The sequence below is a fragment of the Brachyistius frenatus genome, unplaced genomic scaffold (genome assembly GCF_029030835.1).
Source record: "Brachyistius frenatus isolate BFR_SWC_R1_liver_20210118 unplaced genomic scaffold, ASM2903083v1 Contig_60, whole genome shotgun sequence".
Taxonomy (NCBI): Eukaryota; Metazoa; Chordata; class Actinopteri; family Embiotocidae; genus Brachyistius; species Brachyistius frenatus.
Genome location: NW_027210659.1, coordinates 648,482 through 662,068, shown reverse-complemented (window position 1 = coordinate 662,068; position 13,587 = coordinate 648,482). Strand labels below are relative to the sequence as shown.

The 13,587-nt window shown below is 39.8% G+C and overlaps 1 protein-coding gene across 1 annotated transcript in view; it reads left to right on the top strand.

Annotated features, from left to right (window-relative positions):
* Nucleotides 1-13,587, top strand: part of prdm6 (PR domain containing 6) — an 86,646-nt gene that overhangs the window by 40,887 nt on the left and 32,172 nt on the right. Inside the window, exons 4-5 of the mRNA XM_069706012.1 lie at nt 5,895-6,022; nt 13,204-13,328. Of these exons, the coding sequence (XP_069562113.1) occupies nt 5,895-6,022; nt 13,204-13,328 (253 nt within the window). The remainder of the gene's footprint in view (nt 1-5,894; nt 6,023-13,203; nt 13,329-13,587) is intronic.

Below are 13,587 nucleotides of genomic sequence, written 5' to 3'. Positions count from 1 at the left end.
CCACGCCCCTCACCGGTCCCAGCAGATGCAGCCACTCACCCCTGATCACCTCCTGCAGGTGTGCTGCATCTCCCTGATCACCTCCCCGGACTATATGTACCCTGCCCCTGCACTCCTCTGGTTGTCGGTTCATTTTTGTTAGCCACCCGTCCGTCCTCCGTCTGTTCTCCGTCCGTCCTGTTCCTGTTCCGGCTCCTGTTCCTCCTGCAGAGCTCCCTGTCAAAGTCACCTGTCGGTCGAGTTGACCTCCCGACTGGAAGCAAGTGGACACGATAGGTGCCACCTTTTGGTTTGTTTGTTTTTGTTTATTACAATAAAGACTGTATTTTGGAACTGATACCTAAGTCTGTGAGCTTGCATTTGGGTCCTTGTAAACACCACCACATGGCAATATGAGAGAGAAAAAAATAAATATTGCAAACTAGTGGCTGAAGTCAAGGGGCGAGGTTGAGGATAAGGTTGCATCCAATGAAGGTATGTTGTCGAGGGTTCATTGCGTGGTCAACATTGCTTCGCTGTTGCAGGAGCTTTGAATCTGGAGACGGAGCCTGCAGCAGGCAGTGAGGGAGATGGCAGAGGCAGATGAACAGGGTAGTCTCTGGATTTAGTGGAGAAGGACTGGTTTTGGTGCTCATGTGTAGCAGGTATGAACTTGTGGCTTTGAGCAAAGATAACGTTGCCAGGGTGTATAGGCACTAGTCATACTGGCAAGGTAGATTCTGGATTTGGCAGAGAGGGAATGGTATTATTGGTCTGTTGTAGCAGGTATGAACTTGTGGCTTTGAGTAAAGTTGCTCAAAGGGTTGTCTCTGGTTTGGCAGAGAAATAATGGTAATGGTGGTCGTTTTTGTGGCTTTGAGCAAAGATAATGTTGCCAAAGTATGTAGACACCAGTCACACTAGTTTGGATGTAAAACAGGTAGAGCAGGGGTGGTGGGTGTGAGTATTTAGGGGAATAGTTCTGGGATAACAGAACTGCTGTTGAGCCTTCCTGATGTGGTGTGGGCCAAACTTTGACAAAACACTGGCGTATGTTCCTTCCCTCGTCCTGATCCATGTGCCACAAAGTCCACAGAAGCACTAACTGTTTACTTCAAACACAAAATAAATGATACAAAACAATTGTCCATTTCCCAGGTTATCACATTGCTATAACAAAATTCAAGTGAGAAACCCTCATAAGAGGAAGAGAAAAGGTGGGCGAGGTCAAAAAACTGTTTGAAGGGAGGTGCCCACTTGATAACCTCAGTGATATACTGCACACACTCACCTCGTCACTCAGGCATTGTACTAGGTAGTATCTTACTTTGGTGCATGAACATAGCAGCCAAAGTATTAGCATGGCATACTGTGAACTAATGAGACGTTTGGTAGGGGAAGACTGGTAGTAATATTGAGTCAGTAAATCCCTGCGGTGTTATTCTGCATTAATAAGGCACTTTATGTGTAATTTAAACCACAGCACTAAAATGCTGCACTTCATATTTGGTCTATAAGAGCGTCTGTGTTGCCGTTAAAAATTCCATGTCCCCCTTCTCCTTGTAAATTATAGTGTATCTTAGTTTGGTGACCAACTTTATTTTCCCTTTACATGCTTCTCTTTGGACATACAGTGCATCCGGAAAGTATTCGCAGCGCTTCACTTTTTCCACATTTTGTTGTTACAGCCTTATTCCAAAATGGATTGAATTCATTTTGTTCCTCAAAATTCAACACACAATACCCCATAACGATAACGTGAAAAACAGTTTTTGGATTTTTTTTTTTGCAAATCTTTTAAAAATAAAAAATCACATGTACATACGTATTCACAGCTTTTGCCATGACACTCAAAAGCTCAGGGCATCCTATTTCCACTGATCATCCTCGAGATATTTCTACAACTTGATTGGAGTCCACCTGGTAAATTTAGTTGATTATACATGATCTGGAAAGACACACACCGTCTATATAAGGTCCCACAGTTGACAGTGCATGTCAGAGCACAAACCAAGCCATGAATTCCAAGGAATTGTCTGTAGACCTCCGAGACAGGATTGTATCGAGGCACAGATCTGGGGAAGGGTACATACATATTTCTGAAGCATTGAAGGTCCCAATGAGCACAGTGGCCTCCATCATCCGTAAATGGAAGAAGTTTGGAACCACCAGGACTCTTCCTAGAGTCGGCCGTCCGGCCAAACGGGGGAGAAGGGCCTTAGTCAGGGAGGTGACCAAGAACCCGACGGTCACTCTGACAGAGCTCCAACGTTGCTCTGTGAAGAGAGGAGAACCTTCCAGAAGGACAACCATCTCTGTAGCACTCCACCAAGCAGGCCTGTATGGCAGAATGACCAGACGGAAGCCACTCCTCAGTAAAAGGCACATGACAGCCCACCTGGAGTTTGCCAAAAGGCACCTGAAGGACTGTCAGACCATGAGAAACTAAATCATCTGGTCTGATAAAACAAAGATTGAACTCTTTGGCCTGAATGCCAATCGTCATGTCTGGAGGAAACTAGGCACCGCTCATCACCTGGCCAATACCATCCCTACAGTGAAGCACAGTGGTGGCAGCATCATGCTGTGGGGATGTTTTTCAGTGGCAGGAACTGGGAGACTAGTCAGGATGGAGGGAAAGATGAATGCAGCAATGTACAGAGACATCCTTGATGAAAACCTGCTCCAGAGCGCTCTGGACCTCAGACTGGGGGAAGGTTCATCTTCCAACAGGACAACGACCCGAAGCACACAGCCAAGATAACAAAGGAGTGGCTTCGGGACAACTCTGTGAATGTCCTTGAGTGGCCCAGCCACAGCCCAGACTTGAAACCGATTGAACATCTCTGGAGAGATCTGAAAATGGCTGTGCACCGATGCTCCCCATCCAACCTGATGGAGCTTGAGAGGTCCTGCAAAGAAGAATGGGAGAAACTGCCCAAGAATAGGTGCCAAGCTTGTAGCATCATACTCAAAAATACTTGAGGCTGTAATTGCTGCCAAAGGTGCTTCAACAAAGTATTTAGCAAAGGCTGTGAATACTTGTGTACGTGTTATATTTTCATTCTTTAGTTTTAATAGATTTGCAAAAAATGTTAAACTTGTTATTATGGGGTATTGTGGAATTTTGAGGAAAAAATTAATTGAATCAATTTTGGAATAAGGCTGTAACATAACAAAATGAAGAAAAAGTGAAGTGCTGTGAATACTTTCTGGATGCACTGTATCATTTCACTATGATGGTGTTTCTTTCCACTGCTATGCTGATTATACACCTATTTATCTGCATGTTAGAGCCTCTGATCCTGGCATGCTGAGTTCTCTCCAGGACTGCCTGTTTGATGTCAAAAGCTGGATATCACAAGACTTTCTCCAGCTTGACAAAACAGAAATTGTTGTAATTGGTTCTCAGCACTTAAAAACAAATCCTGCCATCTGCTTCTTCTGATAGAAGCTTCAACACCCCATCACAAAGCTCATGCTGTGGTGTTTTTATCATCTTAGAAATATATGGACATTTCATTTTAAAACACAGGCCATTTTGCACACCTTTATATCCTCAATGCAACTGCCTTGTCACCTACCTTAAAAAAAAAAAAAAAATCCATCAGTCAATTCCAGATTGTACAGAAGTGACCACATTACACCTGTTTTAGCATTCTTGGCTCTGCTCCCAGTATGTTTTAGAATCGATTTTAAGATTGTACTGTTGACTCGCAAGGCTTTTCATGCCCTCTTTCCTTGCTATATATCTGACCCCATTGTTACATACAAGACTTCTGTAACCTGAGATCATCAGACAAAGGACTTTTATCTGTTCCTTAGGTATTGCTGAAAACTAGAGGTGACAGAGTATTTACTGCCAGACAAGTTATGGAACGGGCTGCTGGACGTAATTAGGTCAGCAGAGTCCGTGACATCTTTAAAATCTCTTCTTTTATAAAGTACTTTCATTGGATAGTTTTTCCTGATTTTAGTAATATCATTTTATTTCTTGTTTTAGTGCTACTTATTATTTTGTTATTTTTGTACTTTAATTTGTTTTATGGCTTTATAGCTTACTTGTTCATTGCTTTAATTTATACAATCATTTTGTTACTAAGTTTATAGCTTGTTTGATGTTTTCATTTCATGGCTTGTTTTTGTGTGAAGCATGGAATTTAAATAAGCGCTATATAAATAATGATTATTATTTATGTCTCGTTGCTTATTTTTGAGTGGTTGTTTGGCCAAAACATCAACCTGCTCCTTTCCCTCTACACCACCATGAGCAGAAACAGAAAGTGCGTGTGTAGCCCTTAACTTCCATCCTGTAAATTATAAGGAATATTTCATTGATAATATCTGTCCTGATTGATGATCTGCCACATCTTATGTTTGCAAGTGCTAAAAAGCTATCAGATGCAATGATGATGTTATTTATTTACTTCTCCTCTAGCCACTGCTGGGGCAATAGTACTGCCAGTAGCTCTGTGGTATATACTGACAGATAGTCTGATACCCTTTCCTTGATGTATGACTTGCTAACTGTGATGTTCACTTCTGCACCTGCACACCCTGTTTTGGGATCTATGAAAACAAAACACTGAGTTCGAAAAAAATGCTTATGAAAATAATTCTGGACTATGCGTCAGAGTAGAAGTTGTTCTGACTTGTCCTTCAATTCCTGCTGTATGTTGAGGTCTACAGTTGGCAAGGATAATAACCCGATAGGAATGGAACAAATTGGAACTGGAACCCGTTTTCTGTCTTTGCTTCACCAATCCCTCAAAACTTGTAAAATGTAATTTATATTCCCGGCAGTCTGTTAAAACACTGTAAGTAGAGTGTGTATCACGTTGCCACTCAAGATTAACCTAGAACCCAATTTCCAAAAAAGATGGGACATTATGTAAAATGTAAAGATTAGCAAATAATGTATATTACATGATACATGCACATATTTGATAAACAAAAAAATCTAACAAAGACAACATATTGGAAGTTTTTAAATTGAGGCCTTTTATTGTGCAATCAAAAATATATGCTTATTTTAAATTGGATGGCAGCAACACATTTAAAAAAAAAAAGTTGGGACAGGGTTAAAAAAAAAGAATGGAAAAGTTGTGTAAAGAAACACCTATTTGGTTAATTTGCAACGGATCAGTAACATTGTTGGGTATAAAAAGAGCATTTCAGAGAGGCAGAGAGGCAGTGAAGATGGGATCTCTGTCAATTAATAGTTATAAATAATGAATTAGTTACCACAGTTGTGCCGTGTGCATAAATGCACCCACTGCTTTCTCTTTGAAGACGCTCATATGAATCCTGCTACAGTATGAAGCTGCAGATATATTTAATAAACTCAGAATAAACACCCCAAAAAACAGCTAAAAGCAACAAACACCACTTTAATTCATGTTAATGTTTTGTCAAGACCTGGATTAGGCTACTTTTAATATCGGTGAGTCCCATTAATAACCTGTTACAGACAGGTTTCAGTCAATTTAGGCGTATGTAAACTGTGTCTTTTGCGCTCACTGTAAAGTTTTGTAGTCTATGTTGGTGCTGAAATCTGAATGTAATTCTTACTATGCCATGGTGAACTGATATTTTCAGCAATGAGTTTCTGGCACACCAGACGGCAGTTCCTCTGCTGCTGCAGGATATTTTGTGGGATGTCTTTGAATCAGCGTTTATGGGACTGACAGATAGTCACCGCAGTTCCAAAATGGAAACGCTCAGCCATGGCATTGACTGCTTATTTCGCACATGATATTTCTTGTAGCATATAGAAAAACAAAACATTGCCATGTAAACAATGTGAAAAACGTGATTGTCACTGGAAGGGTCTTTCATTTACCATAATGAGCGGAGTAAATGTCTTTGTACTTGTGACGCTTTCAACTCTGACACTACATATTTGTGTTTTCCAGATCTATGATGCAGAGGGGACGTTACAGCACTTTATCGACGGTAATGATCCCAGCAAGTCCAGCTGGATGAGGTATATCCGCTGTGCCAGACACTGTGGAGAACAGAACATGATGGTTGTACAGTACAGGTAAGAACAACTGTTGAAGGTATGACAATGAGGGTGAAACCCAATACCAAACTGTTTTAGAGCACAGTGTGCTTCCTGATCCTTGATTAAAATGTATTAGTGTGCCAGGTATCTACTTTGAGTTATTTTATAAGAATACTTTTTTCCACCAAACACGCTTTTAAGGCTGTTTATGAATGATATATGTGGTCATGCAAACAGACAAAATAGTCATTTGTATTAACCAGTAAACCAAAGCATATAAAAAACCCAATAATAATTAAAACAAATAGAACAACATATTAATTAGCATTTATGTAATACATACATTTATGACTCCCAGACTGCATTTTCTATAAAGTCTCTGTGAAGTTTGTTATTTGGAGGATAATCACCTGCTGCCTTTGATTGGAGTTTTGGATTACTTTATCCACGAAGGAATTTTTGGTCACAGCATTTTATCTTTGTGTTATGATCTCCAATACCCATTGTTGATCAATGGTCAATGAGGTCAAAGTGTCTTGATCAAACAAGCTCAGAATTGCCTTTAAAGCTTGTCATTTCTCTGTGATGAAATCAGAGGCCGTCGCTATCAGTAGCGTCGCAGTTGGTCCAGGTGTGCACAGTCATGCATTTCATCATTTCCTTTGTCACTGATAATGAAGAAAGATCAAATATATCGTTGGTAATGTCCTCCACTTCTCAAGGTTGGCAACTTGCAAAGTTGGGTCAAGCTGTCTGTTTCTTTTGACAGACTACTGTGGAGGGCCTTCATTCTTCAGGAAATTATTGGTTTTGACTGCATTGAATGATTTCTGTTTCTTCAGACATCAACTGTTCCAAAGTCAGTGATTTTTTTTTTTCCATAGAAGATTTAACATTTTCCATGTGCTGCTGCAAAAATACCCTTTTGTCTTTCTTCCCCATCACGAAGAAACAACAGCATTTGACTTGCTTTATTACCAGCACAACTTAAGATGCTGTACTATAAGCATTCTTGCTTGCAGTAGATAATAAATAAATATGCAACCGTGCTTCAACTGTGGTTCCAAATCTAATGGGCTTAACACATCTGTTTATGTGGAAGTCTTCTGGCCACTTAAACCATTGATCAGCTTGCCAACCACTGATTTCTTTGTCCCATCCATGTCTTTGTCCCACCCATGTTTTTCTTTGTACAAATCTCTCAAAAGAAACTTCGTAGGAAGTTCAAGGGAAGCCAAGAAACCAAGATAGAGTTTACAATGTCTGTGCATCACTTTACACTGAGGGTTAGTTTAGTGGGTAAGGCATCATTAACGAGATCAAGGTCCTTTAGCTTGTTGCTCGATGCTCAACTGGGATGGATGACTTGATGACTTTATGACTTGCTTCCCATTTTATTAGGTCAAAACCTCCTTCAGCTCACAAGTCTTGAAGATTATTCACCAAAGTAACTGCTTCTTCATCCAAAAAGGTGCATTGCCATTTGACACTTTTTATAGGTGCACTTAGGTTGCCGTCCAACCACCACAAAAATCCCAACAGGTCGACATCTGATTCTGGAACTCTGACCTGGTAGAACGTTGAATCGGTGTCTGACATCATCGCTGTTTGTTTCTCACGAAACCTCAATGATGAGCGTTTTGGCTCAGTAACATCCTGAAAGGAGGCTTTGAGGTCTGAGAGCACATAACTGGTAGTCATCTTCTGTCTACCTGTTTAATCTCTGTGTGCTCAAAAAGATCGGTTTTCCTTTCATGTTCAGTTTCTGTTGTAACAGACGACATCACATTACTCCAGTTCTGGCCTCTCTCCACTGGCTCCCAGTTGGTTTTAGAATTGATTTTAATATTTTGTTGATCACTTTTAAGGCCCGCCTGGGTCTGGCTACAGTATTGAAATGTTAGCCCCATATGAGCCAACTCGCAACCTTAGATCCTCTAGTAGGGCCCTTCTGGCCGTTCCAAAGTCGGGGCTTAAGTCAAAGGGTGACCGTGCTTTTGCCACTAGGGCCCCTCGACCTTGGAACGACCTAGCTGAGGAGATAAGGCTTGCAGAATCATTGACTTCTTTTAAATCACTTCTTAAAACACATTTTTATAGAATTGCTTTTAAAAGATGTCGTCCTTTTATGTCCTTTTATGCAGTTCTTTTGTTCCCCTGTTTTTGTTTGTTTATTTTATTCATTTATTTATTTGTTTGTTTTCTATTCCACTTGCTCGTTTTGGTTATTTGTTTGGTTTTGTTGTATTCATTACCTTAATGGTATGGTCTTTTTTGCCTCCTGTTTTCTTAAATGTTTACCGGTATTGACGTTATGTATGACTATGCTTTGCTTCTCCGTAGAGCACTTTGTAAACTCTTTTAAAGGTGCTATATAAATAAAGTTATTATTCTTATTATTATTCTTATTCTTCTTATTATTATTATTATAAAGAACATGGCTGTACTTTGGGGGTCCATTAAAGCTTACATCTCTATAAACCTTCCATCCACGAGATCTCACTTTCACTGGCACAATTAATAACACACAGTCTGTTTCTACCAGCACCTGCGATACTGGCTTCAATTAGAGTGCTGTCATCATTTATCAACAAAGATGTATTATTATTATTATTATTATTATCATTATTGGCTTCTTTCTCCAGATAAAGACTGCCTGCTATTTGGTTAATAAGATACTTCCTTTTGCTCCACTTTTTTTCAATAGCTTGTTCAAAAGCTGTGATCTAAAGGCAAGTGGGACACCTTTGAATTCTGCAACATCTTTAACTGGTAGCTAGCTCAGCTGGTTGCTTAACCAGCATTTCATTTTACAGTACTTGAAGAATGTGATATTGCTTCTGTCCCACTGTTGCCTGTCAGTATTGTCTTTGTGTCTTGGCCTCACTATTTGTGGCTTTGTCTATTGCTGTGACCGGGTTGGAATTTTACTTCCAGATACAGGCATGTTAGTGGGCAGATTATTATTATTTTCATGTGCTTCTTTCAGTTTAAGAAATTACAGAATCTGAAACCTTTTTTTTTTTTTTTTTTTTTTTTTACTGGTTTGATGTTACCAACTGCCATTTGTGATGCACTATCTTCAGGGTATACTTCATCATCTACTTCTTTATCATAGACACCACTTTCCTCCTCATCATCAACTATCGTTTGGAGAGAATCAATGACAGAATGATGCACATATGGGCGAGTTTCTTACCCACTTTGCTATAGCCCAGGCTGTAGCTCCGACAGAGCGGTGGGAGATGAAGTAGGCGGTCTTGGATCATTCTGTTGGGTATGGGGCCGCCTGCAGCTCGGATTGGAAGGTCTTACTAGACCAGGAAGGCTTTGCAGTCACCAGAGTATCGTTCAGGTCTGGTGAGGTGAGGCATGGCTGGTGACTGTGCAGGGGGAAGGAGGCACAGGTGGAGCAACAGGTGGAGGCTGAGGTGCCGAAAAGGCAAGAGGAAGTACATGAGAGTTAAGCAACCGAATTTGTTTAGGAAGACGACGGACCTGATTGTTGATGAATGCTTAAAAGCTGTCGTGTTGCACAAAAAGCTCCCTGATCACTTCATCGAAAAAGCCTCCTTCCTCGCTTCTTCAGACTGGGTCTGAGTCAGCTGATTAACACGGGCACAAGAATGACATAACTCCAATCGACGATTCACAGATGACAAAAGTAAAAACAAAAGTCCTTTACTGAAAATGTTCTAGAACAAAAATGCAGGCAAGGATGCAGAAGTGGCAAGTGGAAAAGTGGCAAGGCAAGATCAAAAACTAAGAAACAGGCAACGATCAAAAAAACAGGAAGGGTTACACAGAGCAGTGCGGAAACGCTAGGGAATCCACGGCTAGAACGATGACACAAAGGTACAACAAAGAACTGGTACAGAAGGACTGGAGCCTACAGACTACATACACATCAATCTGAATGGGGTATGCAGTCACACTGCCGAGAAGGCACCCGAGGGCAGGAAGTAAAGACTTGTAAAATGAAAAGAAAGGTGAGCATCAAAATAAAACAGGAAATTGAATATTGGCTATGCAACAAAAAAAATAACATGACCTCGTGGCAGAAGTCAGGACACTCCGTTCAGTTAGAAACAGATCTTTGGGTCTCTTCTCCAGCCACAAATCCTCACTGGCTCAAATAAAAATGTAGGTCACTTGCTAGATTTTACAGCTCTGATTTACTTAAGGATGATCTAATCACCTGTTAAAGACTATGGACTGACTTTATGACTCTTGTCAGCATGACGGATTTAGATAAACATGTTTATATGAATGTAGGCCTGTTATTACACCTCGTGAGATATTTGGGTTGTCTGATTTACAGTACAACCTCACACTGTTCATATGAGGCAGCATCTATGTTTCTATTCAAAAGCTGGTTAAAAAGTTATTTTTGCTTTATATGAAAACAGACAGGAGAAGAGAGATCAAACAACTGACGATAGTGTCCCGCTGCTTGGCCAGACGAACAGTTTTGAACTTCGCCCAGCTGCTGCTGTAAGGCAGCGGGGGCCTTTATTTTTCTTACCTGAGAGCCTGTTGGATTTGTTTGATTTATAACACAGCCCCGCCTGAACAGAGCAGCATGTGTGTATTAAACACATACATTTATTTTTTTTAAATACATACAAACCACTGCATGTTTGCACGACCCTCTCTCTTTTTATCCTTTTTATCTAAGTTTGATTTATAGCCCAGTCCTGATCCGTCTCACGGTGTGGAAAGAATTAATAATACACATGTATTGTAAAACACTTCTAAAACTCCTCAGCAGTCTCAGTTCGGCTCGTCTGGCGGAACTAACGGCTCTCTGTACTCTTACTTACTCTTATTAACAGTAAAACGCACAATTTCCATTGTATGATTTTGTGCCAGTATCACGTTTTCTTAACAGGATTATTGTGGCTAAAACTATCACTGAATAAATGGTGTTATCATTTTCACACTTTTCTGAAATAGTCCTCTTTGCACTGGAATATAAAATTATTTCACAATGTTTTTGCCTTGGATTTTAGGTACTTTAACTTTGGTAGACATCGTAAAAGAATTAATACAGTATACACATAAAACACCATAAATGTGAGCATGTTTGTTGTCAAAGGACAGTTGAGTGAGATATCAGTAAAAAGTATTTGTTTTCTTGGGGCATGAACGGTCTGAGTCTTTTTTTTAAAAGGCCAAATCCAACTGTACATGTTGACTTAGCGAGCATAATATTAAGTGGCCGTGGTACACTACTGCAGTACAAGTATGCAAACAAAAAAGAGAAAAAGACAGGTCTGGGTGTCTTCCTGTGCTCGGGTAATTTTAAGTTTTGTGGCAATGAATTACAATATTATAAAGTGTTGATACTGTCACCATTAGAACCATAGAACCTTACACATTATAGCAAGGAACCCAACAATTTAACAATTCCTACTTAAGCGACATCTGTAAGAAAAAAAAGAAGCTTTTTAACAGCAAAAACCAGGCTCAGAGGCTCTAAAATTTGACGGAATGATTGAAATCATGGTGAAATTTACCAAAAACTCCAATTCGAAGAAGCGGGAAGAGAGACAGAGTAAGAGTGAATTGAGAATGTGGTGTGTTGAGACATAAAGACAGTCTTCCCAATTGAATTTACGCTGAGCTTGATTTCAGCCTACCTCTTTAAATGTACTTTTTCTCTCTTTCAGTCTTTCTTGCCTTCAAATTCTCCCTCTCAGTATTTTAGTTTGGTGGTTCTTGATTTAATTAAATAAAGATCATGTTGCACAGTTGACATTCCACCTCTTTCTTCCTCTTCTTTGGCTTTACTTCTTGTTGTCGTTAATTATTCTGTCTATTTGTCTTTTTCTAATTTACTATTTATCCTCCTCAAATTCTCGTTTTCATGGTTGGTTTTCCCCTCTTGCCTTGTGAGTCACTGTGGCAGATGAAATACAAGTTGTCTAGATTGTGACTGATGAAACACCTACCCGCAGAACCAATTTAACTTAATTAACTCAAATTAATTACTTAATATCAATGAATTGTTTTTTCTTAATTTATGTTTCTTTCTTGATTGAGGAGGTTTGTATTTAATGTTGGACTCAGTGTCTGAAATGTTTCAAGCATTTTCTTTAACAGTCATATGGCTAAACTGGGCTTTTGGTGGAATAAAGGGGTGTTTAAGCGACGTCAGCTCAAACTTCATTTGTAGAACATTTCTCAAACAAAGAAAAGCCAATGTGTGCTTTGAATTATCTGGGCATTAGAAAGCGGTTTGGATTAAATATAATTACTTTTCATTTTAAGTGGTTGTCGCAAGCTGTAAAAAACAAAGTAGTTTTCTGGCTCAAAGGCATGTTGGCAGATAAACATGGGAGTCGTGTTGAACCTGTGACTTCTCAGTTTAAATGTGGTCTGTCTGACACCCTCCTGCCCCGGTGGGGAAAAACATGTGGGAAAGTGTTTTCTAATAGTCTTGGCTGGATTTGAAAAAATGTGGTTTTGAATGTGAAGTTTTCGCTCATGTTGTCAGAGTGATGTTTTTGGGTGGATGAGGTGTTGTTTTAGTGGCGGTGTGACCCTGGAACCGTCAGTTCACTGGCTCCCTGTGTGAACAACAGCATGCTCATTAGTTGGTCTAAAGACTTGAGAGACACCAGATATTTCCCATTAATCATTTGGGTTTGGTTAGATGTGAAATCAAGCTGTTATCAGATGGAAGGCATTTCCAAAATCAGACCTGTAGAAAGAGTCACCAACCACCTCAGGTTGTCACATTCAGGACTGTTAGTCAGCTTTTTATTTTTTGAGGTAGAGATTTCGGATGGTCAGCTGCTTTGTTCAAAATTGTTATCCAAACACCCTCTTGTCAGATATCCTTGATTATTTTACTGACCACTGATCTTCCGTCCACTAACAGGTCAAAATATTATTTTATTGAAAAGAAAACGTAATATCCAAGATGCTGTGTTTGGTGCTGCTGTCACCATCTCCATATGATTAAATATATATATGATAGTAAAATCGTATGGCTGCTAGCAAAGAAATCATAATTTTATTTATTGATTTTGTCAGAATGACTTGAAGACCACCTTGATCCAAATTACTGCTGAAATATCTTCAGGATATTCAGTTTGTTCCCCTCAGATATTCTCAGAATGCTCCACATTGGTGTGATTTCATACAATAATAACTATTTTGTTTGGCACTTTTTTCGAATTGAATGGATCTATGTTTTGTTTTTTTTGCAGGTCCTGTATCTTCTACAGAGCATGTATGGATATCCCCAGAGGAACTGAGCTTCTGGTTTGGTACAACGACTCCTACACCTCCTTCTTCGGCATCCCGCTGCAGTGCATCGCTCAGGACGAAAACTGTAAGAAAACAATCCTGATCTTCTATTTCTGCCTTGTTGGCCTCCTGTGTTGGATGAACATCCTTTTTCATAATCAGCTTTGATTTTAGGGGGTGCCAATCAACAAGCTATACAAGATTTTCTCTTCTAAAACTGTGTTGGGTCACTGCTTTCACTCCCAGAACAGATGACTGCTGAAGTGTCCTTGATGAGAAAATTAAACATTCATAGAAGCTAAACAGAAAACCTGTTTAAAGTGACCGAAAAGTCATCCTGTACA